At 49.1% G+C, this 26984-nt stretch overlaps 1 protein-coding gene across 1 annotated transcript in view; it reads left to right on the top strand.

Annotated features, from left to right (window-relative positions):
* PLXNA4 (plexin A4) overlaps positions 1-26984 on the top strand; it is a 471239-nt gene that overhangs the window by 357137 nt on the left and 87118 nt on the right. The window contains exons 5-9 of the mRNA XM_043872047.1: positions 2877-2977; positions 13122-13245; positions 13907-14060; positions 15275-15374; positions 17745-17859. Of these exons, the coding sequence (XP_043727982.1) occupies positions 2877-2977; positions 13122-13245; positions 13907-14060; positions 15275-15374; positions 17745-17859 (594 nt within the window). The remainder of the gene's footprint in view (positions 1-2876; positions 2978-13121; positions 13246-13906; positions 14061-15274; positions 15375-17744; positions 17860-26984) is intronic.

Here is a 26984-nt window from a genome sequence, read left to right as displayed (position 1 = left end):
TAAGTCATGTCCGATTCTTGGCAAGCCCAAGAGCTTCAGCACATCAGGCTTCCCTGTCCTTCACTATATCCCAGAGTTTGCTCAAATTCATGTCCACTGAGTCGGTGATGCTATCTAACAATTCCGGGTACTGATATTATTAAATACCAGTTGCAAGATGTTTTTAGAAATGTGAATATAAAGGCTTTGGAGGAGATCAGATTCAGCAAGCAGCTGGCTCTATGTGCTGTACACCCCAGAATCCCATGGCATGGCCATCTGAGACAGATTACAGACCATGTCCCTGGGAGAAACCAAGGAGGATTAATTAAGTTTAGACCAAGAAAATGCTTTTGATTGAGCAAGCCATGATTTCCTCTTTAAGCCTGTGCAAAATATGGAGTGCTAGACAAGCAGCTGGAACATATGAAAACATTATTGTGTGCTTATGTTACCAACTTTCATCATCTATGGCCCCCTTTATTACTTTTTTCATCACTAGGCATCCAGTTTTGAAAGATTTTTGCCTACTAAACCAACTGTATTTATTAAGTAATAATATATTTCCTGTTTTTAATATGGCAAATACATCACAGAGTATGCACACAAACAGAAAACAGCAACAATCCAATTTCCATTGGGCTTTTGGAAATATTAAGAATAGCTGTGGATCTCGTTACCACTTGTGAATTCCTAGGAGTCTATGCACTTCGGGCTGGGTACCATTATTCATATGCTTACATGGCCAGTGTGTCTATGCCCATTTAATGGGTAGGTAAGGAAATGAAAGAGGCAATAGGAAGCAGGTTGGTTCCTGGCTATGTGTAGAGTCAGGGGTGTAATTTATAAGAGGCTGATTGTCAGAATCAATTACGAAAATGGGAAGGTTATATGTATGCAGAGCCGAGGCATGGCCCAGGCTGATCGTGTGAGAGGTCATAGAAGGAAAGATAAAATTCCAAATGTCCAAAAAGACATCTGAGAGTGTGGAGAAAGGGCCACCAAGGCCAAGGGCAAATCTATAGGAACAGGAGCAGGAGCAAGCTAAAAGGTACCTTGGAAGAAGTGAAAACACATGGTGGTCATTAATATTGCCCAATGGGCACGTGAGAAAACAGGAAAAATATATAAAGGGAGGAATAAAATTAAAGTAGAAAAGAAAAAGAAATCATGTGGGATTGGAAAACAGCAATTAATGAATTATTAATTCCAAAAGAGTTCTGAGACTAATTGAGCAGACTCCAGTGCCAGTTTGCCTGTGCGTGAGTTATAAGTAGCCCCTGCCAAGTGCTACATAATTTTATGGAGGCAGATGCCCCATGAAGCAGCAGGGAACACACAGCTTCTGCATTTGCTCTAACGCACAGAGGCTCAGCCAGGTCAGGTGATTTATCCTTCATCATGTCTACTGTCTGATGGCAAGAAATTAAAAAAGGATAACCAGCCTGGATGGGACGGGAGTTTAGGGGAGAATGGATATATGTGGATTCATGTATATGTATGGCCGAGTCCCTATGCTATTCACCTGAAACCATCACAACATTGTTAATGCTGTGATATAATCGCCTATGTGTGCATGCATGCTAAGTCGCTTCAGTCCAACTCTCTGTGACCCCATGGACTCTAGCCCACTAGGCTCCTCTGTTCATGGGATTCTCCAGGCAAGAATTCAGGAGTGGGTTGCCATGCCCTCTTCCAGGGGATCTTCCCAACCCAGGGATCGAACCTGAGTCTCTTATGTCTCCTGCATTGGCAGGCAGGTTCTTTACCACTAGCTCCACCTGGGAAGCCCATATTTGCCTATACCCTAATACAAAATACAAAATTTGGAGGAAAAAAAAAAAAGATAAGCACATCAAATTCTCTTAGCTCAAGCTGAAAGATTAGGTAAGAAGTCCTCCACTGAGATAAAAAGGTATCCCAAATGGAAAAGAATGATTACCAAAAAATAGAACCTTTTTGTAAAGAAGAAACTGGCAAAAGTGGAGAAGAAAGACCAAGGCTCTAGGAAGAAAATTAAAATTCCATTTGATCCTGTGTATCGCTATTAAGTACCTCCTATCTCTCAGGCCCTGAGAAATCATGTCAAAAGACATCGGGGCAAAGCTATGTTGGAGAACAAAGAAATTCAAAAGATCTTTATGGGGATGCAGGAAATAGAAGCATCTGGGCTAAACAGAAATGTCATGTGGAACATTTTACATTAACAAGCGGCTGGTGAAAGTGAAGATAAAGTTTTGGGGTTGGAGAGGAAGCCTCTAGTCATGAAAGGAGTGTGGGTAGGAAGAGAAATAGCAACAGCTGCTCTTTAAAAGCACCAGAGTGAACAACTCTGCGAGCCAGTTGGCCAACATTATGAGAAAGAGAGAGTGGGCAAATGAGAGCATGAAGCGAGTGGATTACCCCTTGTTACAGAGAGAGAGAAGAAGGTACTGGACTTGGGTGCAATGCTCTCTGGAACCACAAAAATGATGAAACTTGAAGGAGAAGGTCTGGGAAGTGGGGGGAAGGAGAAACATGAATGGAGAAAGAAGGAGCATCTATGTTGACTACATTGATAAGAGAGAAATGTGTGATGAATTGCATGTTTGTAGCGATATTTGAGGGTTTGGATGGTGGGAAAATTTAAATGTACAGGATATAAATATCTTTGACAACAATGTGATATAAATTCTTTGGCGTCTATTCCCAGGGACTTCTAAGAAAATAACCAATGCTTATGTGGCCATCTGCTCAAATACGATCCTCCAGGTCCCTTTCAGATCTGGGGCTCTAGGACCCTTCCTGCTACTGCACGGTCTTAGATGATACACCTGATGAGATCACATCAGTTCCTGGTAGACTACAGGCTGTTGTACAAAGTCTTGACCTCTGTCTCTCCTGTGGCCCTGTCCTAGCTCACCAGAGTCCCCGTGGAGTCCTGTGGTCAGTATCGGAGCTGCAGTGAGTGCCTTGGCTCGGGCGACCCCCACTGTGGCTGGTGTGTGCTCCACAACACGTGAGTACCTCTGGGCAGTTTCCTCCTGCTTCCCACATCCCCAGGTAATTCTCTTCCTCTTTGTCTTCTTCTCTGTCACTGCTCTCCTACGATTTGACCTCTCTCTTCTCTTCCTCTCTTTTCTCACTTGTATCCTTACTTGTATCCTCCCTTGTATCCTTTGTCAATCTTATCTCCCTTCTTGTGTTCTGACTTCACTTTGTGTTGTTAATTTCCCATAAAAATGTATGGAAATATCAACGTGGGAATGGTGAATGAGTCAGGATATGGGGTCACCTGGGATCATTACACTCCAGGGGGCTGGAGGGAGATCTCTGGACATTTGTGGCTGCCATTTGACTGCAGACTGACATTCCAGGGCTGAACAGAAAGAAAAAGGCATTGGACTCTTTTCTCCAAGCTCACATGGGCCGCTAAATCATGTATGTGATTAGTGATTCCACACTTGACAGACTTCAATGCCTCCCCAGAATCTGGTATTTTAGGGTTAAGTTCAAGTGTGTAGCACCTAAAGGCTCTCCTTGGGGCTGTCCAAATATTCAACTGGCTGTCAGAGCGCCCTGTGCCCGGGGTTACTAGACCAGTGGGTGAAACTCTGCCCTAGTGTTGGCCACTCCCACCATGTGCCTCTTCCTTGCTGGCTCTGTTTGACTCTCCAGAAGTGGAAAGAAGGTAATGGTGCACAGTGGAGGCAGATGGATCCTGATAAATGAATCGAGGGATGAAAGTAGGGTATAGACAACTGCCCAGACACATGGGGAGAACTGAAAGCCTTTCTTAGTGGGATCCAAAGACCCTTGGCCTTGGCATTGCTGACTGGAAGAACCATCAGTAGTTGGGTCCCACTCAAGCTTTCATTGCAGGAACCCCAGGCTTCTAGTTAACAGTTGAAACCTGACATGCTATGAGTTGGATATGTGCATGCCTGCATGCTACGTCGCTTCCATTGTGTCCAACTCTTTGCAACCCCATGGACTTTAGCCCACCAGGCTCCTCTGTCCATGGGATTCTCCAGGCAAGAATACTGGACACAAGTATCATAAATTAAAAAAAAAAAAAAAAAAGACTTAAGATTTCTTTCTAAGAGCCTGAACTGTGTGTGATCAATGATATTTACTAGTAATTTCCAACTATAAGAAGGTGGAGGCAGGGTCCTGCCTCAGTCTACCCTAGGAATGCCTCTGACAGGTAGAGTAACCCCTTAAATTCTAACACATCCTCTCCAAAGGGCCCAGGATGGGCAACCTCCCTTCTCTGAGTGACAGTCTCAGGCATCACGGGACCTTAAGTTCTCTAAGGAAAGGTTTGAAAGTCCTCAGGCTTAGTGTTGGGGTGGGGAAAAATGGAGGCCCATCGACCTACGCTGAAATACACACAGCTCAGAGATGACGGGAAAGCTGGGGAGAGGAGCATACCCAAAGCCGTGTATCATAACAGAGAGCGGTGATGCCTGAGACTGGCTGGCATGCAGAGGATGGGAGAGACTGCATTCAGAAGCCAGGTCAGCTCTGATCAACGCAGAAGAGTTGCCCAGATGATATTTTACAAGGCAGCAGGGCAGTCGTCTTCTTTGTCCCACTCAGTGAGGCCTCTCAGAAAGGGGCCGTGCTCCAGATCCATGGCTTCCTTGGGGGCCTTTGGCAGCTGGCGTTCAGCTCGGCCAAGGATGGCTCAGCTGCTCCTGGCATGAGGCTCTCACACCTGGCATCATTTAAGGGCAATCAGGAAGGCTGACCCCCTCTGATATGCTATGCCTATGGGACCTGAAGGCCAGCCTCTGTGTCAGCTGTGACCCTGCCTGGTGATGCTGGCCCGCCCCGCATAGCACGGAGCCCTGTGAGGAACAGGGCCCCTGAGGCTCTGAGACAGCAGCATGGGGGGCTGCAAGTACTCCCACCTCCCCACTCTAGAGCCAAGCTAAACAAGAATGACAGGAGCAGGTCCCAGAGATGACCTCCTACCTGGCCTCAGTTTCCCCTCAGTAACCTAATACCTGCCTCCTGTCAAGTGGCAGAAAACAGGAGTGGGCTGGGTCCAGACAGCTCATGAAGGAGGCCGCCAGCCTGCACTGGGAGGCCCGGCCACTCTATCCTCAGCATGGCCTAAAGTAAACAGCCATGGATGTGAACTTTGGGCGTCTGCTGCCAAGTCCAAATTGCACATCCCCCAGCTGTGCAGCCCCCTGGGGCAGCAGCCCAGCTCCAGAGTGCTCTGCGGCTCAAGGAGTGGTTCTCTGTGACCTTGAGCCTCCTGCTGTGGGAAGGACCTGGTGCTCGGGGCTGTGCTGATGTAAAGCCCAACTCCCCAGGAGCACTCAGCTCGTGAGCATCCTAGACCAAAGCTAGCTGCCCTCTGTGACACTCTGTACATGGATCCTTCCTCCCTCCCGGAGTTAATAACCAGGAGAACCCTCTGGCCGACATGGTCAGGTGAAGAAGAATGGATCCCTGGGTCTTCTAAGATGCTTTAAATCAGGATTTAATATTTCATTTACGTAGAGTGAGAGAAATAGACACTCTGTGTACAGTCTGAAAAATTTTAATCAATGCAAAACCCAGGTAATCCACACCCCATCAAGATATACAATATTCTCTTATCCAGAAAGGCTATGACAAACCTAGACATCATATTAAAAGCAGAAACATTACTTTGCCCACAAAGGTCTGTACAGTCAAGGCTATGGTTTTTCCAGTAGTCATCTACTGATGTGAGAGTTGGAACATGAAGAAGGCTGAGCACCAAAGAATTGATGCTTTCGAATTGTGGAAAAGACTCTTGAGAGTCCCTTGGACTGCAAGGAGATTAAACCAGTCAATCCTATGGGAAATCAACCCTGAACTGATACTGAAGTTGAAGCTCCAATACTTTGTTCACCTGATGTGAAGAGCACACTCATTGAAAAAGACCCTGATGCTGGGAAAGATTGAGGGCAGGAGATGAAGAGGATGACAGAGGATGAGATGGTTGGATGGCATCATCAACTCAATGGACATGAGTTGTAGGATGCTCTGGGAGATAGTGAAGGACTAGGAAGTCTGGCATGCTGATTTCAGGGGGGTCACAAAGAGTTGCACTCGACTTAGCAACTGAACAACAACTTATCCAGAAAGTTCCCTCATGCCCTGTCTTAATTCTTCCCAAGGGCCTTTCTTTCTTATTTGCTTAAGTTCAGGGCAAAGCCAGACATTGCTTCTCCTAATTATCCCATTTGCATCCCTTTCATCTGAAATAGATGCCAACTGGGCATGCACAGCTGTGAACTGATAGATGGACTCAGGCTGAGCAGAAGGTAAGGGAGCAGGCTGGGGTTGGGCAGAGGCAGTGGGGAAGGACAAGGATGCCAGAGAACGTGTAAATGCTCCACTGGGGCACCTGAGTTTACTAGGGAGGTGAAGACTGCAGGAGTTTCATCACTTTGGAGACACCTTGCCCATACACACAGACCTGTCCCTATATTTCTCACACCAGCCCTGGGCTCCCTGTGCCAGGCACTCTGCTAGGCTCAGGCACACAAAAGGACCCATATCAGACCTTCTGCCTGGAAGCAAGTCCCTGGGAACCAGGCCTGTGATCCAGGGATGGGGTGAGGGTCGCAGTCAATAGTAGAATCAGCACACTGGTCAAGTTTGCACAGCAGGCAAGACCCTGCGCTAAGTGTTGCGATTCGGGCCAGCCCACCCCAGGAAAATCCGTGCAAAAGAGCATCGGTAATGGGGTTCCTTGTGATTTCAAGATACATCCATTTTCTCTGTTACTTTTGCCAACTTTTCCCATGGTTGGAGGGAATGAGGGGATGGGGAACTTTGCAGCAAAAGAATGATGGCAGAAGCTGTGTGTGTGTGTGTGTGTGTAAGAGATAGAAGGAGGGAAAGAAACAGACGAAGAAGCAGGAGGAGAGAGAGCGTGTGTGAAGTTCAAGGAGGGGCCCCCATCAACAGGTGGCTCAGGTGGCTGAAAGGGCTGTTTGTACCAGCAAGGGCACAGGTGGGCTACAGACTGAACGAGCTTAAGAAATGCTCGTGTAATTGAAACTCTTCCTCCTGTTGCTCACCCTCACTCAGGCCTGCCAACCCAGTTGCACAGAGGGTCACCCCTGTTGCCCTCTCTCGCAGCCCCAGGTCCCAGCCCATGGGCTTGCTGGGTTCCACTGGTAACAAAAGCTTCAACAAATTGGGTTTCTATTTGTCCATCACCTTGAGCCTTTTTTTTTTTTGCAGGGCCTCCACCCTACTGGGCCCTAGCCTATTCTGTCTTGGGCGAAGGAAAGGAAATGCGACAGCCCACCTACAGCCCTGAAGCCCACCCTTCACTTGTCCTGGGCCTGGAACCCTCCCTCCAACCACCGAGTTCCCATCCCCCTCTCCCACTTCCCCTCCCACACCCAGTCCAAGAAGGTAACGGGATCCCCTACAGACCCAGCCCCATCAATTGGCCCAGACGTTACCTTTCTTCAGCAGGGTCATCAGGATCACTTCTGGGAGGCTCATGTAACCCAGGACATTGACAGGGGAGAGATAAGATCAGTTTTGAGAAAGTCTTTCCCTTCCTGGTCCGGGGACCCCTCCTCTTTGCCGATTTCTTCTCCTGGAAGGATGCCCTCCTCAGGATGGCTTGGCATGGGTCACTCTTCACACTTGTATAGCTTCTGCCAAGATGGAATGAAGGAAAGAAAAGGAATGAAAAAATGCTGCTATTTAGAGCAGAAGTGGTGGGTTAAACGAAGAAGAACCAGCCTGTGGACAGACCCGGTCTGGGCTCAGTCTCTTCTGCTATATAATGGCTGTGACAAGAGCCACCTTATAGCCTTGCCTTGAAAATTAAGGAGAGGCTGTGCGGGCTACCCCTGGGGGACCAGGAGGTAGCTCTGGCTTTAGTGGCAGGGTAAGCAGGCGTCGTGTGTCTGACCCAGGGCCTCCTCCATGGTCCCTGTCCCCTTCCTACCTCCCCGGGACTGTAGGGCTGTGACGGGGTGACTGGGACAAACCCACTGCTGGGGAGTCTTCCTACTTTAGGCCACTCCAACCAGCCACGCCTTGTCTGAAGCAGTTGTGTGTGTGGCTGCCCCAGGGCCACCTGGGAAAAGGTGGAGAGAGCAATTTGTTCCATTGTTGTTCTTGTTGTTTAGTTGCTAAGTCATGTCTGACTCTTTTGCCACCCCAGACTCCTCTGTCCATGGGATTTTCTAGTCAAGAATACTGGAGTGGGTTGCCATTTCCTTTTCCAAGGGATCTTCCCAACCCAGGGATCGAACCTACATCCCCTGAAATGGCAGGTGGCTTCTTTACCACCGGAACTCAAGTCCAGACTGATCCAAAAATGCAAGTCCTTTTGTGCCCCCAGGATCTCCAACTTGAATAAGGTTCCTCTTAACTTTTCTACAAAGTTCATTTGAGAGCCCCACCTCCATTCCATTTTTTCCAACCCCTTCACGTTCTAAACACAGATTCCCCAAATATTGCACTTCAAGCAAAGACCATAACCATCGTGAAAGGCTGAGGACTAGGGGTCACCTGTGGGGAGAGGCAAGGAGCTAGTTCTGATATCCGAGGCCTGCCGGTAGACCCACCCTGGAGGGCCTGGGGAGATGGACTAGCAATGACGTACGCCCCACGCTGACTCCAGTTTAGAGGCTAGCCAAGTTTGGACTCACAGATAGCCCCACTTCCAAATTGAAATTTGCTTGCCCGGCCGGCAGCCCTGGGAGTTAATATTTCTATCGTCGTATTTAGGAATTAATTTCTGAAGAACTTAATCGCCACCTCTTTCTCTCTCCCTCACCCCCTTCCTTCTTCCATTCCTCTCCCTTCTAATTTTCCACTTGGCTGGGAACTCTCCGGCAGTGAACATTCAGGCTTAGGGGAGGCAGTAGGAGCTGCTTCATTAGACAGGATAATCTCATTGGAACCACTGACTTGAATAAAACCCCTCCAGGGGCCAGGGCCTTTGTCCCCAAGGGCTTTTAGCACCTCTGGACTGGGGCTGGAGGACCCTCTGCAGAGAAACTGGAGTGAGGGGGAGAGGGGAGAGGAGCTGAGCAGGGTCGGACTCCAATCCCAGGCCCGGGCTGTCTTGTTGGGGCCCGCTTCCTGCAGGTCTGTGTGCAGTGGGGGCGGCCCTGGTGCTAGCAGGGATGGTTGTCTGGAAACTCAAAGCCATACGGCATGCACTATTTGAGTCCTGCCTGGAAAATGGATGAAGCAGGGTCTCCTGCCATGTCCAAGGTGCCCCCACAATGGAATGCAAAGAGATGCTTCGGGAAGTCCCTGTAGCTCCTTTGAAGGAAAGATCTAAGCCAGCAGCACCACCTCCCTACCAGGGGTCATGAATTAACCCTTTGCACATTGCCCAGCTCTTGCCTGGGCTAGTGAGGTATCAGAGTGCCAGAAGCATTGAAGCCATTACCCCACCAGACCCTGCAAGAACCCAGAAGAAATCCACACTTCCCCTCCATTTCCCCATCACTTCTAAGGTCAATTGTCTGCTTTTGGACATTCACAGCTTCCGCCCTTATGGGCCCTAAGGGATAGTAGAAATGTCAAAACATCCCTGACACTGACCTTAAACTTGACTTTCTGTGAAGAGAGCTGAGTTCTCAATACCCTTTGACAGCTGGGAAGAAAGCAGAGCTACAACCCAGGCTTTTCCTGTTTGCTCCCTGCTGCCCTCTGGGGCTCCCCCTCCCTCACTAAGAGGAAAAGTGCTGCCTCCATCCTTCTCTTTTCATCTTTGATTTGCCTCGTGGGCCAGACTGAGAGGAACTCTGTACTTCTGCATCAGCTACGATTTGGAGGGGTTGGATGGGAAAGGTGGAGGAGGGATGGGACAGTAGCATTAGCTTTTATTGAGGGCTTATTATACATCAGCTGCTGTCTTCCATGCTTTATTCACATCCTCTTTTAGCCCTCATGAATAACCACATTAGGTAGGTATTATTTTGTCCCCATTTTACAGATGAGAAAACCGAGGCAGCAAGTTCAGTTCAGTTCAACCACTCAGTTGTGTCTGACTCTTTGCGACCCCATGAACTGCAGCACACCAGGCCTCCCTGTCCATCACCAGCTCCCAGAATTTACCCAGACTCATGTCCATTGAGTCAGTGATGCCATCCAGCCATCTCATCCTCTGTTGTCCCCTTCTCCTGCCCTCAATCTTTCCAGCATCAGGGTCTTTTCAGATGAGTCAGCTCTTCACATCAGGTGGCCAAAGTATTGGAGTTTCAGCTTCAACATCAGTCCTTCCAATGAACACCCAGGATCCTTTAGGATGGACTGGTTGGATCTCCTTGCTGTCCAAGGGACTCTCAAGAGTCTTCTCCAACACCACAGTTCAAAAGCATCAATTCTGCGCTCAGCTTTCTTCACAGTCCAACTCTCACATCCATACATGACTACTGGAAAAACCATAGCCTTGACTAGATGTACCTTTGCTGACAAAGTAATGTCTCTGCTTTTTAATATGCTTTCTAGGTTGGTCATAACTTTCCTTCCAAAGAGTAAGCATCTTTTAATTTCATGGCTGCAATCACCATCTGCAGTGATTTTGGAGCCCCCAAAATAAAGTCAGCCACTGTTTCCCCATCTATTTGCCATGAAGTGATGGGACCAGATGCCATGATCTTGGAGTAATTTGCCTAAGAGTACAGAGCAGGACGGGATCTTGAAAATTGAAAGCTATAGATGGCTTCCATGTGCTTGTGCTCAGGGTTAGTTGCTCAGTTGTATGTGCCTTTTTACAACCCCATTGACTGTAGCCTGCCAATCTTCTCTGTTCATGGAATTCTCGAGGCAAGAATACTGGAGTGGGTAGTCATTCCCTTCAAAGTGAAAGTTTTAGTCTTGTCTGATTCTTTGCGACCCCATGGATTGTAACCCATCAGGTTCCTCTGTCCATGGAATTCTCCAGGTAAGAATTCTGGACTAGGTAACCATTCCCTTCTCCAGGGAATCTTCCTGACCCAGGGATCAAACCTGGGTCTCCTGCATTGCAGATCTAAATCTGCAGGGAGATGATACACGGTTAGTTGCGGGCTCTTGGGAGCTGTGGAAAGATGCAGTCCCATGAGCTCTGGGAGCAGTGAACCATGCAGCTAGACCTTTGTTGTGGGATTCTCCCACCCAAGTTCCTTTGTACCCCTGCAACAGAGGGAGAGTCACCTCTTTTCTGCCTGGACTCTATTTGGTAACTCCTGGTGATGTTTGGGCTGAAAGTAGCTTCATTTTTCCTCTCTTCATAATTTAATCAAAGCCATTTTTCAGATCTACTGATTGCTCTTGGAAATAGGAACTTCAAAGTTGGGGAGTCAGTGAATAATTGAAGTTCGTACCAGCTCTCTGGGTCTGCTGTTAATGGGAGTAATAACACTATTAATAGCGATGTCAGTGCAGACACCCTGGAAAAGTCCATAACATTAGCTTAATGGCTGGAGGTAATGAAGTCCGCGCTGAGAAGCTAGCCTGGTAAATTAACTTCCCAGACTTTTAGGCAGATGCCCTTGTTGCCATGCGTCTGCTGGAGCAGCCCAGGGGCGCCTTGGAGATGACCACACTCTCAGCTGACCCTTCACCCTTGGGATGTGATTTCTAGATGAGACCTGGAGAAGTCACAAGTCTCAGTGATATTCAGAGTGCTTCCAGTGGCAGACAAAAACAGAGATTAGCCTAGAAAAGAAGACTGAAGGGAAATTTTTAACTTGTACTAAGCACAGAAGGGGACATCAGAATGGCAAGGGAAACGGGTTTAGTAGAAGTAGTAGAAACTTTGCGGAGGCAGAGCACAGTGGGTGAGAACGGAGGGTCCAGAGTTGATCTGTGTTCAAATACACACTCCTCTGATTAGCTGGTGACCTTGAGCAAGGGGAGAAGGGAATGGCAACGCACTCCAGTATTCTTGCCTGGAGAATCTCATGGACAGAGGAGCTTGGCGGGCTATGGTCCATGGTGTCGCAGAGTCGGACGTGACTAAGGACTAAGTGACTTAGCGTGCATGTATGCACTGAGCCTGCTTCCCTGATAGTTCAGTTGGTAAAGAATCTGCCTGCAATGTAGGAGACCCTGATTCGATTCCTGGGTCAGGAATATCTGCTGGAGAAGGGACAGGCTACTCACTCCAGTATTCTTTGACTTCCCTTACGGCTCAGCCAGTAAAGAATCCTCCTGGAATGCGAGAGACCTGAGTTCAATCCCTGGGTTGAGAAGATCCCCTGGAGAAGGGAGAAGAGCTAACCACTCCAGTATTCTGGCCTGGAGAATTCCATAGACTGTATAGTCCAGGGGTCACAAAGCATCGGACACGACTGAGCGACTTTCACCAGAGCAGTGACCCTGGGCCACAGAGCTCCTTGGAGTCTGGATCTAGCTCAGCCTGGCTCCAGAGTGCACGCTGAACTTCTACGCTCTGCAATTTTAGTCACTCCTCCACCCACCCTACCCCCTCGCACCCTCCTGCTCACTCACATTTACCTTTGTCTGCTGGGCATGAGGTATGCAGGGGATTCCAAAATAAGTCAGGCATAGTTCCTTCTTTTGAGAAGTTCACACTTGATAGGAGAGGGCTGCGTTTAGTTTAATAATTGTCATAGAGTCTAAGAAGTTCTAGATGGCAGGAAATGCCACAGTGCTGTTAATTTCACTTGGGGTAGGAGCTGGTTGGTGGGAAGGGGGGTGGGGCGCCATGGCAAGGGCACTGTGGTTGAACCTTGTCTGGAGAGATAGGTAGAAGTTGGATGAGGGTAATGTGGTGAGAGAGGCACCCAGACAGAGGAGCTGGGGTGCACAAAAACAAGGAAATCAGAAAGAGGAGAAATCTGGAAAGAACAGCCTCGGTTTGCTAAGGAGGGAAAGGGTGGTGAGGGCTGAGAATGAGTGGAGAGGGGGACTAGAAAGGACTTCCACCTGTTTCTGTGAATGAGGAGGCCCTGAGGGCACTTTGGGGTGACTCTCAGGGTTTTGCATGTGGCAACCAGTGATTGAAATTGCCTTTTTCCATTGTGGGCGTGATGGAGGTTGGACAGGCTGGTGGAAGGAAACTAGAAGGTTAGTCCTGGGCACCTCCTAGCTGCTGCTGGCAATGCCTGACCTCCGTTCCAGACCCTTGGTGGACTAGGAGCCGCATTCTGAGCCCCCATGGGCCGCTCTGTCCTCCCCAGATGCACCCGGAAGGAGCGCTGTGAGCGGTCCAGAGAGCCCCGCAGGTTCGCCTCCGAGGTGAAGCAGTGCGTCCGGCTGACCGTCCACCCCAGCAACATCTCCGTTTCTCAGTACAATGTCCTGGTAAGACGGTGGGATGGGGTCGAGGGACTTGGGGAAGAGCCCTCTCCCCACCAAAAGGGCTGCAGACCCATCCCCACCCCTGGGAGGGTTGGGCTGTGTCTGGCCAACGAAGCCACCCCAGAGCAGGGCAGGGGTTAAGAATGTATCCCTGGGGATGGGAGAGGGTAACGTTTGCAGGAATATTGGGGAAGAGGCTCTTTGCATAATGGATAGAAAGGCAGGGAAAACTGAGACACCAGCAATGACCGGAAGAGTGACCAATACAGGGAGAGTGTTGGGAACGCCATCCTCGTCTGTGAGATGGGAAAGATGCACGTGCAGAAGGAGAAGATGGGACATGGACACCTGGATGATTGATGTTCCCGTTTTCCAAAATTGGGGATAATGGACTCATGCCTGGCTTTCTACCTACAAATCCCCTAAGCAGTCATTTCCATTTCCTGGGCCAACTATATTCAGACGCTAACTTCCTTTTTCTCTGTCTCTTACTGTTTTACCTTCTCCATCCGCTCCTGTCATAAACTGGGTCTTTTCTTCTTTATGTAAATATTGCCACATGCTTTTCTCTCTGATCTCTCTTGCCCTCCTTCTTTCTTACTTTATTCCCATTTCTTCTCCCATTTCTCTCTCCTTCTCTCTCCCCACGCTGGGCTGTTCACAGCTGGTCCTGGAGACATACAACGTCCCGGAGCTGACAGCTGGCGTCAACTGCACCTTTGAGGACCTGTCAGAGATGGATGGGCTGGTGATAGGCAATCAGATCCAGTGTTACTCCCCGGCAGCCAAGGAGGTGCCCCGGATCATCACGGAGAATGGTGAGCGGTCCCCGGAGGTAAAGCTGGGTGGCGAGTCCTTCCTCCTGCTGCCTGGACCACGAGAACTCAGGACAGATGCAGGGGGTCAGAGTGGGGGGAGCACACAGGAGGGGAGGGTTGGAGGAAAGGGTGTACCTTGGTGGGGATGCTCCCGGAAGAGGGGGATGGAGTGTCCCTCCACTGCCTTTGGAATTGAAACCCGGTGAGCATCCAGGAGTCGGCCTCACCATGGGTGAGGAGCAGTGCCACGAGGGCAAGGGAGGGAACAGCCAGCACAGCATCGGAGTGTGCCAGCTCAGAGATCTGGCTGCAGCATGGGAGGGCTGGCATGGACAGGCACGGGAGGAGGGATGGGGTGCGGGGGTCATTTGGCTCCTTACCTCCTGCCTGCACTGCAGGGTCTCTGACCCTGACTGCTGTCCACTCCATCCCCGACCTGCCTGGCCTCCCCAGAGCTGCCTGTTCATGGCCAGCTGCCATGGGAAGGATGGAGTGGACAGAGGCCCAGCGCTGGGAGGCACAGGCTGGCCTGAGCAGCCTGATTCCATGTTGGTCCTCCCATTTGGGCTTGTCAGATTTGTTCCAAGCTGATTGATTAATGAGGCTCTTGGGGAAGGCTCAGAACAAGGGGCCTGGGGTCAGGGCTGTGAATTAAACATGGGCCCCAGCTCCTTCCTGGCGCCAGCTGAGGAGTCCAGGGACGCCCGCCTGAGTGGAGCCACCAGTCCACCTGAGGAAGGGGTGTCAGAGTCTCCCCTTACAGAAGAGGAAGGGGCTCGTGGGGCACTCACATACATGCAAAACTTCTTGCGTGGTTTGTGGCGACATTGCCAAGTGTCTACACGTTTCTCCTGGTAGCTAGTCAATGTGTGTGTTCACAGTTCTGTGCCGCCTGCATGGACATCATGCATGTGAATGCACATGTGAATACCTGTCAGAGTGTGTGTGTGTGTGTGTGTGTGTGTGTGTACAGGAAAGAGCCTGGTAAGCAAGTGAGAGATGGATGGTGGGTCTAGAGTGAGGAAGGAGGAATAGACTAGAACTGCTGTCTGCATCTATTCAGTTCTCGGATTACTCTATTCTGCCCTAGACTGGGCCCAGCTGATTCCACCCCTGGGGAGTGGGCTGCCCTTTCCCACGGTGTGTTACTCTCAGTGGGACCTGACGCGGGATCGTGGCCCTCCACCTGACCTCATGGCCGGCTCTGCCCACAGGGGACCACCACGTTGTCCAGCTGCAGCTCAAGTCGAAGGAGACAGGCATGACCTTCGCCAGCACTAGCTTTGTCTTCTACAACTGCAGCGTCCACAATTCGTAAGTGTCCCCCAGTCTCACTCAACTCCCTGTTTCTGGGGTCAAAGCTCATCCAAAGATAGGAGGCCCCACCCTTGTTCCATCTTACCATCTGAAGGCCCTGTAAGGTGACCTCTTTCACCTCCCTCCTCTGGCACCCACAGGGTTAATGGGAAGAGGCTAGAATGAGCAGAGTGAGAGCCTGTGAGCTGGGGAGCTCCAGGTCCCTCGCCCATACATCTTCTCTGGCATAAATCTGTCTAACCTGATTCACCTTCCACCATCTGTTGAGGAGGGAGTGTTTTTCACCTGCAGAACAGAGCAGCCAGCACCTCGGGTGAGAGGAGGAGTCTGGGGAGGGAGAGGAAGCCCCATGTGTGTGGGCAGGTGGTCCCACAAGTCACCTGAATGCTCAGCTTGCACAGTTCCCCTGCAGAGGGCTCAGGACTCAGCTGGCAAGGGTCAGAGGAAGGCTTTGGCCTGGGGCGGGGTCTGGCTCTTGCTCAGGCTCCAGCTCTGGCTCTGTTTGACTGGAGCATCTGCTTCCTGAGGGAAGCCACGGAGGACAGAGGCTCAGGCTGTGGCATCAGGCCAGCTAGTCCACATAACTATTCTGCGCCCCAGTGTCCTCTGTAAATGAGGAAGCGGCAGTTCTCCTCCTGGGGATGTCACCTGCATACTTAACAGCTGACATGGCGGGGGCTTGGTCCCATTGGCTGGGACATCACTGATTGCTTGCCAGCCCCCACTGATGGCTGTGAGAGCTAAAAAAGCTAATACAAGGATAGCACTTAGATCCACATCTGGCCCATTGTTTAGGCACTGTGCACTTTACTGTTATTATATTATCATTTCCTCTCTAAAAGGATGGATTTGGACCATACTGAGAAGGTACAAACCTTTCTTTCACCATAGAAACCTTTCTTCAACTAAAATCAGGTGTGAAAGCCCAAGATACAAACTGAATGGAAGTAGAAGATGGTTGAGAGTTAAGGGCACCTGGAACCCCTCTGTCTAGGAATCCCTCACATCTCACATAGTCTCCAGAAAAGCTCCATGGAACTCCCAGCGTTCCATAGAGCACAGTTTGAAAACCACAGAGCCTGATCTCAAAAAGCTTTGCTGGCTTTAACATAATGTTCTGTTTCCTTCTCCATAGAGGACAAGCTAGTTTACATCACCAAAGATATCTGGGGCTCTGGGCTATGGTTATGGCAGCTGTGAGTCCAGAGTGTGGCTCTCTTTGGAGCCCCACGTAACAGGCAACCACTCCTCCCAGCCAAATTGGAATTCTCTTCCTCCTCCTTTCCAAAGAGCTTGCCATGGCTTTACACTTAGTGACCTAATCCCTCACTCCCCTTTTGCCCCTCTAGGAAAGTGAAGTTAGTAGATGAAAGCATATTCTAAGTTTCCATTCAGTCCATCAAATGACTTTAAGCTTCCTATGTGCAAGACAGTGTGTTACTCATTAGACAGGGAGAATTAGAAATTAATAATGTGCAAAGATTCAATCCCTACCCCCCAAGAATCATGGCCTAGTGGGCTAGCAGATGAACAGGACAGTGAATAAGTATAATATAATACAGCAAGATCAGTGCTGTCTCAGAGACAGAAACAAAGGGATGAATGGGATGAAGGTTTCAGTGAGACCAACTCTCCATTAGTCAAAGAAGCAAGAGGAGATGGTGAGGCCGAAGAAATGGTACTCCAGGTAGAAGGACAGCTTGGGGACAGCGACAGCCTGTTCTTGAATGAAGCACCAGACACGTGCTGGGACAGTGGGCCTGGACCACAAAAGGCTTAGCCTGCATGGCAAGGCATTTAGGTTTGACCTTTTGGAAGAAGGGAACCATGTTGGGTTTTAAACAGGAAGGCACTTTTTATCAAGTTGCCTTGTGTTTCCTGGCATAATGAGTAGAGGTTGGGTTGCCAACTCTGTGAGAGCCCACCGTACTGAGGGGGCAGCCTCAGGACCTTCCTCTGCCAGTGTGGGTCCACGTCAGCCAAGACCCTGGAGTCACATGGGATTAAAACTCAAGTTCACTGTTTGTCCTAATTCTGATGGGTTCTCTGGATGAGCCCCTCGACCCCAGACCTCACTGTTTCCCTATTCAGCCAATGTGAGGGCCATCCTGTAAAAATGGAGGGAGGTTGATGAGGTCCTGGGGGATCAGATTGTCAAGTACTTGACTAGAAGGGAGGAGGCCAGAGACTCTCAACTTCCTGAGGACTTGGAGAGAAAGGGGCTAAGTTTTTAACCAGATCTGCTCTTCCTGAGTGTTTGAGGGTGGCTTCTCCTACTATGAGAGCATGTTTTGCTGGAGCCTTAGGCTTTCTGCTTTGGGTACATACAGGTCCTGTGATGTGTGCCTTTTCCTCCTCTGTGCCCAGGTGCCTGTCCTGTGTGGAGAGTCCGTATCGCTGCCACTGGTGTAAATACCGCCACGTCTGCACCCACGACCCCAAGTCTTGCTCCTTCCAGGAAGGCCGGGTGAAGCTGGCTGAGGTAGGTCCCACAGCCAGAGCCATGAGTGCGGCCTGCCGTGAGCAAGGGACACACAAGGAGGCTTCCCCTTAAAAAGAGGAAACAGGCAAATCCAGGAGGACCACCCCCTCGCTCCCCGACCCCACCTCTTAAAGGATCATTTCTCGAAAGCAGTAAACACGCAAAGTTCTCCACTCTGGATCAGTCCTGGGGGTTCACTTACAGGTAGGAGTGCATTCCAGGTCACTCCAGCCAGCAGGACTCTCCACACGCCAGCTAAGTTCCAAAACAATTCCAGAGATGTGTGTATGTGTCCTGGAAATAATTGTACAGGGCAGGATTGTATGTAGAGTCCTCAGCTTTCCCTTGGAGTGTTGTCCGCAGAGTCTAGCTGAGAACAAACAGGTCAAACTGAATAAAAGAGAGAATATGAATGAAAAGATGGTCAGTAAATCTTCCCCTACCCTCCACCCCTGCAGAGTGGTGGTTCTCAAAGTGTGGTCCCCAGACCAGCAGCATTGGCATCATCTGGGAACATGTAGAGATGCAAAGTCTCCCAGACCAGCCGATGGCCCCTAGGGGTGAGGCATCTGCGATTCAGCTGCACAGTCCACTCTGTGAATCACTGATGCAGAGTCAGGCTCCACGACCATGGCACCGTTTCTATTCCCTCCTCATCTTTAGTCTTATCCCTGAAAAATCTTCATCATCATAATAGACATCCTCTATGCCTATGTTGTTTCCTCTCTGATAATGTAAATTTTCGGGCGAAGACCTTAAAGATAATGGATGTAAAAACACTTTGGAAAAGTCTGCTGTTGTTCAAACATGATGGTGCTGTGTGATACAACCATGGAATCATTAGTTCTGAACAGAGTGGTTTAGAATGCTGTTGTTTAGAATAGAAAGATGGAGAAGAGATATCTATATCACGTTGGTTAGACCCCACTGGATGCAGGGACAGGGCACTCTCTCAGCCAACACTGGACTCAGATCAGCTCTGATATTGCCCCCACCCCCAGGTCATGGATGTACCTTCCAGCCCTCTTCACACACCCACATGAGTGCCATGACCATGTGGCAAACCATAGCTGTGAGAGCAGAGCCTTTCCAGGTACAGAAAGCATAAGGGCTCTTTAGGGGATGGATAGGGCATGGTGAGAAGAGAGAGGCCCACCATGTGCCACCCCTCCCCTTCCCACTAGATTCCCACCCCACCAGGAACCCTAATTTAGGCGAAAGCCTTAAGGGCAGGAGGGAAGCTGTCTTGTCTCTGAAAGGTAGGAACAAAGGACACCTCACTGCTAGCGTCTTTTTTTTTTTCTTTTTCTTTTTCTTTTGGCTACACTGGGTATTCGTTGCAATGTACAAGCTTCTTTTGTTGCAGAGCATGGGCTCTAGAGCACACAGGTTCAGTAGTTACAGCATGCAGGCTCTCTAGTTGCAGCATGCGGGTTTAGTTGTCCAGAAGCATGTGGGATCTAAGTACCCCAACAAGGATTGAACCCTCGTCCCCTGTGTTGGGAAGCAGACTCTCAATCACTGGACCACCAGGGAAATTTCTCACCACCAGCATCTACTGCGTTGGGCCCTCCTCATCCAGGAAAAATAACTGACCTGTGCCTGGCGATGACGAATTTCCAGCCCTGGATCCCGTTTTCCCAGGATGTGCTGGTCAGGCAGGCCTTCTCTGGGTAGAGAGTGGGCAGAGCCGTCCATGTAGAGGGAAAGGCAAGGAATGGTGAGGTTGTCAAGTAAGGGGATGATCCCAGCTGGGTGAGGGATCCAAGGAACAAAGAAGACAGAAAAAAGCAGAAATGTGAAAACGTTCTTCAAGGTCATTGAATGATTAGGGGCTTTTGAAATCTATCAGATAGCTCAATTTTCTCTTGTCTGTGTCTCATTCTTGGGCCTCTACGCACATGAAATCCCTGCCAGATACTCCAGCCTGGGAAGCTGGACAGAGGCTGAAATCTTCTTTTGCTCTGCTTTGGTCAAGTCCCTTGTAGGTTTCAGACCGGGACAAGAAGAGGCTGTGGAAGTCTCTAGACACTCTGTGACCCTCTGCCTCCACGACCGGGTCTGTATATGGCTGGAAATGGCTGCTCTGAATTCATAATCCAGAGAAGAGCCCCAGACCTAGACCATCCCTTCATGGGGAAAGGAAGAAAAGAGGTTATATCCTGGCTTTAAGTAGGAATGTGAGTCTAATTTTTATGGTTCCATTCTCTGCTTGTCTTGAACTAAGAGAAAGTAGAGCTAAAGCTAATAAGACAGACAGGGGTCTGACAGCCACGGGGCACATCTTGGCATGAAGACCCTGAAAAAAGGCTGTACCATCTCCTCAGTCCTGGGCTTTTGTCTTATATTGTGAGGTCAGGAGCAAAAGAAGGGCTGGTTGACCCACCAAGCCAGGGGCTAAGAGCCTGGAAGCACGTCTTCTTATGTTGCTCAGAAACCTACAAGTAACTTGATGGGAGCAGAGACAAAGAGGTTTTCAGACTGTCTTTGGCTTCCCAAACTGGTGTATCTGGCAGGGATTTCGCATGTAGAGAGGCCCAAGAATAAAATGAAAACAGAGACAATTGAGCTATCTGGTGGATTTCAAAGGCCCCTAATCATTTAATTACCTTGAAGGAGGTTTTCACATTTCTGCTTTTTTTGTCTTGTTTGCTCCTCCTGTCCCAAGTTCCTTTCTTTTAAATATGTAAAAGGAGCTGGCATCTGCTACTCAGAAAGAGGAGGGGGTGGGGCGGGGAACAACAGAAAAGAATAAAGCAAGAGCCCACCACGTTTCCCAGTGCCGTTCAGTGCTCTCCATAAAAGAATAATGTTTTCAAGTGCCCAGATCACAAGCCAGGCACAGCTCCCATCTGCACCTGGTTGTGGCAAAGGTCACTGGGGATTCATGGAACCTCAGAGGGTGTGGTGCCAGGGTCCTTGAAAGAAGTAAAAGCCTGGAGGAGCGTGATGGATGGAGGAGCAAAGAGAAGGACTAACCCACTGCAGTCCAATCACCATTGTTATGGCAAGCCATCACAGTGACAGGCTCCCAGGTAACTTGGAATCACCATGCCTGTCTTATCACATCACTGAATGGAATTAGCATTGGTTTCTCTTTTTCTTGGATGCTTATTTATTTCAAGAGAGGGAAGCCTTAAAGCTGTGCTCCTCCTGGTCCAAACTTGGAGGTTGCACTATACCCAGATCAATAACAGACCATTTTGAATATAACACAAAGAGGCCAGAGTTCACCAGTTCATCGTGGTTGTTGTAACAGTGTCTTCCCGGAGACTGTACCAAGAAGAAAAGAAATACGTAAATATCTATGGATGATTGGCTGATTTGAGCCATTTTAGGTCAGCAGAGGAAGGTCATTATCCTCAGAGATTAAAAAAAAAAAAATGTCCTAGCTGCTAATGGAAATATGATGATTTTTTTTTTAATGTCATTGTTTTGTTTTCTATATTTTTGTCTCTCAGAAGAGCTGGTAACAGGAATAAGGGGTAACAAAGAAATTTACACATTTGAATGGTGATTTTGAGGAAGACTCCAGATACAATAACCCAGTCTCCATGCCAGGGGAAGAGGTTATTCATGGCGTGGTACTCTGAAGCATTGTCACAGGTCACCTCTCATCCTGCCTTACCCACGCTGAGCATTTCCTACACACAAAGCAATATGGGAGGTTTAACAGTATATAAAACTATATGGTGGCTCAGACGGTAAAGAATCTGCCTGCAATGGGAGACCCAGGTTCGATCCCTGGGTTGGGAAGATCTCCTAGAGAAGGGCATGGCAACCCACTCCAGTATTCTTGCCTGGAAAATCCCATGGACAAAGAAGCTGGGAGAGCTACAGTCCTTGGGGTCACAAAGAGTCAGACACGACTAAAGAACTAGCACACACACCCAGGAGACCAGTAGATCTGTATTTAGAGACGTGTAAAATGGGACCACTGGTCCACGTGATTGCTGAGGTTCTGTAATTATCAGTGGAAATAATCTGGAGAACATCAATGAGAAACCCACATCCAGGAAGTGGCCTTAGCGGGTGAGTGTCCACGTGTGGCCTAGGTCTCCCAGTTCTGTCCAACGAGGGGCTCACATAGCCTCAGGTCTAGGCCCAAACACACCCTGGGAATGAAGGGGAGACTCAGGCACAGCGATTCTTCTAGAAGTCCCTAGGTTTTCATTTGCTTTCCACCTTTGAGTGTGGGGATGTAGACAGAGGCCTTTTGTTAGCCAAGAAGGAGGCTGCCAGGTGGCCTCTACGACCCAGCAGCATCCTGTATCCCTAAGAAGATTTTCATCCAGGTGTCTTCCAGTTTCAACACTGGCTTTGTTGACTGACTATCACCACGCATGTTGAATTACCTCTTTTTTTTTTCCTGAACAAAGAGGGCATTCAGGTGAAGTTATTGGTCTGGAACAGAGAACTGGTCAATCATTGTTGTTATTATATTAATGGCAAGTATTCTCCAGTAATTACAATTATTAGAAATAGAATGCCCAATAGCATATGTCGTTTATAGTCACTGTATTCCTGTTACAAGGAATGATTTTGTTTCAACTAATGATGGCATTGTGATAACAACCCTGGGTCTTTAGATCAGCTGCCAGATCCCGGGTACCGACAAGAGTAGGAAGAGGAAGGCGAGGGAAAGCTGAAGTGGGATCGCAGAGTTTTCAGTCTTGTTCTTCCAGTATCAGCTGAGACTACTGGCTTCCCACTGGAATGGCCTTTCACCAGGGCAGCTATGAACAAGGCCATGCTCTTGGCTTCACCAAGGGGGAGGGCCCACTGGTCTCCAAGTGGTTTTGGAATCCTCTGCTAAGTGACCCTAGCAGAGCCCCTCATCAAGCCCATGCACTTAATAACTGTGATTCTTGGGGAACAAAGGCAAACTTCTGTGGGAAAGCAAATTCATTGAGAAGAATTTATCCTCGAAGGACTATTTTGCTGTTATTTCTCGTCTAAACTGAACAAGAGAGTCAGCTGCAGTTGGTGCTATGTTGTTCGGGCTCCAGCCTGGCTGAGCTTTGCGAGGAAGGCGAGGCTCACCTAGCGCCCCATGAGCAGGCTCATAGAGGAGCTTCCTGTAGCCCCTCTCTTCCTGAAGTTCAACCAAAGCCTTTCTCCAGAGAACTGTTGTGAGATCAGAAGAGGCAAAATGAATTCTATCTGATTTCCAAAGCTGTGCTTGAAAGCCTCTCCCCAAGTCCTCTACCACCCCTATAGCACTGAGATGAATCCATTGCCAGGACAGGTATTGGGAAACCTGCAGATCCCAAGGTCAGTCCTCCCCGGGACTGCAGAGCTAGTAAGACAGGGAAAGTCCAGGCCTGGGACAGGCTGCTAAAATAAACCCCATGCCCAGAGATAAGGCAGGCCAAGGGCCTGTCCCCCAGCTGGACTTGAAGGAACTCAGGTCACCTTGTCAGTGACTCTGCTCCCCTTTTTGCAAAGGAACTATCCCTGAGACCCAACTCAAGGAAGCGAAACCACCCTTGTCATGCCTTTCACCCTCCTTTGAGAAAACAAAGGCAAACCCAGCTCAAGAACTCTCTGGCCCCTTTTGCCCCTGCCCCCGCTGCAGGTTTCTATTACTGGGTTGCCATTTCTCCACTCAATTGCACTTTCCATCAATCTCATCTGCCCCTCCCCCTGCTTAAGGTTATGGGTCTTTCCTTTTTGTATTATTACTTGGCTCTCTCCATAAACCGGCCCGTCATAGATCACGCTAATGGCATTATAAACTTGGGGAACAGTGAAGAAAATATATGGTGCATTGCATTTTTGTATTGGGCACCCTAGGTCTGAGAAGGTGAGTGTAAATTTGGGGGTTGAGGCTGGGGCTGACTTGGCTTTGCAATTGATGGCAGCTGAGGTGACATGGGGGGAGGGGTGACCTGCAAATTACTTATTCCTTAGCTACCCTTCTGTGCTGCCCCCACCCAGCTCCCCCTGCCCCCCCAGAACATCACATCCCCCCAGTCTTGCAGTAACAACCGAGAGAATTAGAGCCCTCATCTTGTAAACACACTAGGGGCTGTAAATCCACAGCCTACCACCACCCCCTCCCCAGGCACCACCAGTCCTGGAGGCAGATTTTACTCTCCCAGCTGGGCAACAATCTTTATGTCCTTGTTCAATTATTTAAATAGGCAATGAAACCTCTGTATAAAGCAGCCAATGACATGCTGGACATGGTAGACAGAAAGCCATGTTTTTTGCCCTCATGTGTCAGCTTGGGGTTGACGCTGCCCCATAATTGGTCATGCTGTCTTTACTTCCGTGTGCATTTCAGTGGAAAAGTGGAAACTAAAACATACACAAGGCTAGATGGTGGACATGGAGTCTGCCAGAGCCTCTTCCTGAAAGCCAAAACATTAAAGATATTCTTGCATTTCAAGGCACCCTTCTCCCCACCCTCAGCTTATTCTTAGGACTGCAGAATGTAGCCTTGGGCAAAACAGCCTCCCCAGGAATCTGGCTCTTAATATAGGCATGATGCTGCTGCTGCTGCTGCTGCTACATCGCTTCAGTCGTGTCCGACTCTGTGCGACCCCATAGACGGCAGCCCACCAGGCTCCCCCATCCCTGGGATTCTCCAGGCAAGAACACTGGAGTGGGTTGCCATTTCCTTCTCCAATGTGTGAAAGTGAAAAGTGAAAGTGAAGTCACTCAGTCATGTCCGACTCGTAGCAACCCCATGGACTGCAGCCCACCAGGCTCCTCCATCCATGGGATTTTCTAGGCAAGAGTACTGGAGTAGGGTGCCATTGCCTTCTCCGAATATAGGCATGAGTCTCCAAATAATCTTGCTAAATGCAGGTGTTTTCTACTCTCCAGGAGCTGGCCCTTTCAAATGACTGTTTAAAGAAATATCTTCTTTGGAAAAAGAAGGGCAGAATGTTTTTAAGGAATTCAATTGTAAGGGGGTTTGGTCATCATGTGAAGATGAAAGTAAGATGATGATGGGAGTGTCTTGTCCATGGCCATTGTGGGGACTGAGTGAGGTAACTGGTGTTCTTAATTTCTTGCTAATGGATATGGGGGTGACCATATGTGCTATGAAACGAGATAGCACATGGCAAAATGTGTGTAAGGTGACATAAATGCTGGGTTGTGGGGTGAAGCCTTGTACTTCTTGCACCGTGTTAGTTGTGTGAGCACCGTGTTAATTGTGTAACAGTATCACACGCTGCCTATCAGAGCTGTGTCTGCCTGTATGACTATGCCAGGTTGCAATATTGTTGTTTTTGTCCAGTCACTCAGTCATGTCCGACTCTTTGCAGCTCCATGGACTGCAGCATGCCAGGCTTCTCTGTCCTTCGCTATCTCCTGGAGCTTGCTCAAACTCGTGTCCATTGAGTCGATGATGCCATCCAACCATCTCACTCTCAATATATCAGTTATTAAAATACTTCCCTCCTAGTAGGTAAATGGCCCTTCCAGAAGACCAACCTCCCCCACAAAATCCCCTGCCCCTTCTAGCATGCAATGGTCGATATTCTGAATACCATGCTGTGAACTACTTGAACAGGCATTGTTTACCCCCATTTTAGAGATGGGAAAACTGAGTCTCAGAAAAGTGATATAAGGATGTGTCCCCGATCATCTACTGGGTTGATAATAGAACTGGGACCATAAAATTCACTGAATGCAAACCAGCCTCTTCATTTTATGGATGAGGAGTCCCAGGTTTGGGGACTTATCCAAAGCCATGTGGTTGGCTGGCTGAGGTCCTCTCTCAGAGCACACAGAACCTTCTGGAAGAGGAGACAGCCTTTAGATGAGCAGTAATCAGAGCCGGGACCTCTCTTCCCATCTGCCTTGTGTTAGGGGCACTCGGAGCTGTTGAAATTGTCAGGCTCTGAAGTCAAGAAGGGATGGGTAGACTGGACCGTGGGAATTGATGAGAGTTTGTGGAAGAGAACAAAAGAACACAGAGGTGATGTGGGAGCAGGGTAGCAGGAGCCTTAGGAAAAGGGAGTAGCTGAGAGACCAGGTGCAGCCTGAGCTGAGAGGGATGAATGAGGAAAAAAACAACTTTTTTTTTCTTTTTGTTTTTTGAGCACTTGCTCCACTGTGCCAGACGTATTATACATGGTAGTTCATGAACTCCCCTCAAATGACCCTGTGGGGATGGGTTTTTAATCCCCATTGGTAGGGAAGCCATGCACTGTTCAGAGCCCTTTCAAGACTGAAATTAGCAAGAGGAAGACGGACTTGCACTTGTACAAGATTCCCAAACCAGGTTCTTTCTAGTTGAGAAAGCTCAAAGGTGAGGACCGTGGCTGAAGTGCTGGGGAACAGGGCCTCCGAGAAATGTTTCATGGAGAAACGTGGAAGTTGCTCTGAAATTTCCCCTGAGCAGACTCAGAGGTGGTGCTGTACCTGGGATCTCAGCATGAGGCTGGGCAGGGTCTGGGGTGGGGAGGGGAAGAGGCAGCCGGGTGGCAGTTGTCCCTCCATGCCTTGTTGCCTGGGGAGAAATTGCCGTTTTACTTTCAATTAGGAGGGACACTGTGGTCAGACAGTAGCGTCACCAGAGGAAAATTGGCCCAGCCCAGCCCTGGCTCTCTCCAATTATAATTAATGAACTTAGTCTCAGAGCCGCCAACCTTTTTATATGCAAAATAGGCCTTTATGGGGCCACTGGCAACCAGGACTCATTAAAGAACAAATCTCAGAGAGAATCTTACAGGGGGAAGAGAGAGAGGCTTAACTTCCATCCCAGACCAGAATGGGTCCAGCCCCCAGGAGAGGATCCAGCTCACCACAGGAGGGTTTCGAAGGCCCCTAGTCCTAAACTCCTCTCTGGGGGATCTTTCTGACCACCACCCCATCCTAAGGTGGTCCTATCTGCCAAGGAGAACTTGCCTCTTCCATTAAGAGGAGGAAGGATGGCAGGGCGGCATCTGAGTTCTTTAGCTGCCAGTGCGTCTGCTGACATTAAACCGTTATTTTTTCCTCTCCCCGCCTTGATTTCGCCTGTGCGAAGTAGAAGGGATCCTTGCGTTGACTGAGGGGACTCTGAGATTCAGACATCCTTGCTGTACTGTTCTTGAGCTGCCGTATTTTCCTGTAGGACTTGGGGATGGGAAATCCCAGCTCTCCTCCTCTTAGTCCAAATACAA

The sequence above is a fragment of the Cervus elaphus genome, chromosome 18, assembly GCF_910594005.1.
Source record: "Cervus elaphus chromosome 18, mCerEla1.1, whole genome shotgun sequence".
NCBI classification, from domain to species: Eukaryota; Metazoa; Chordata; class Mammalia; order Artiodactyla; family Cervidae; genus Cervus; species Cervus elaphus.
The sequence above is the reverse complement of the archived record's forward strand: the minus strand, read 5'-3'. Positions and strand labels throughout refer to the sequence as shown.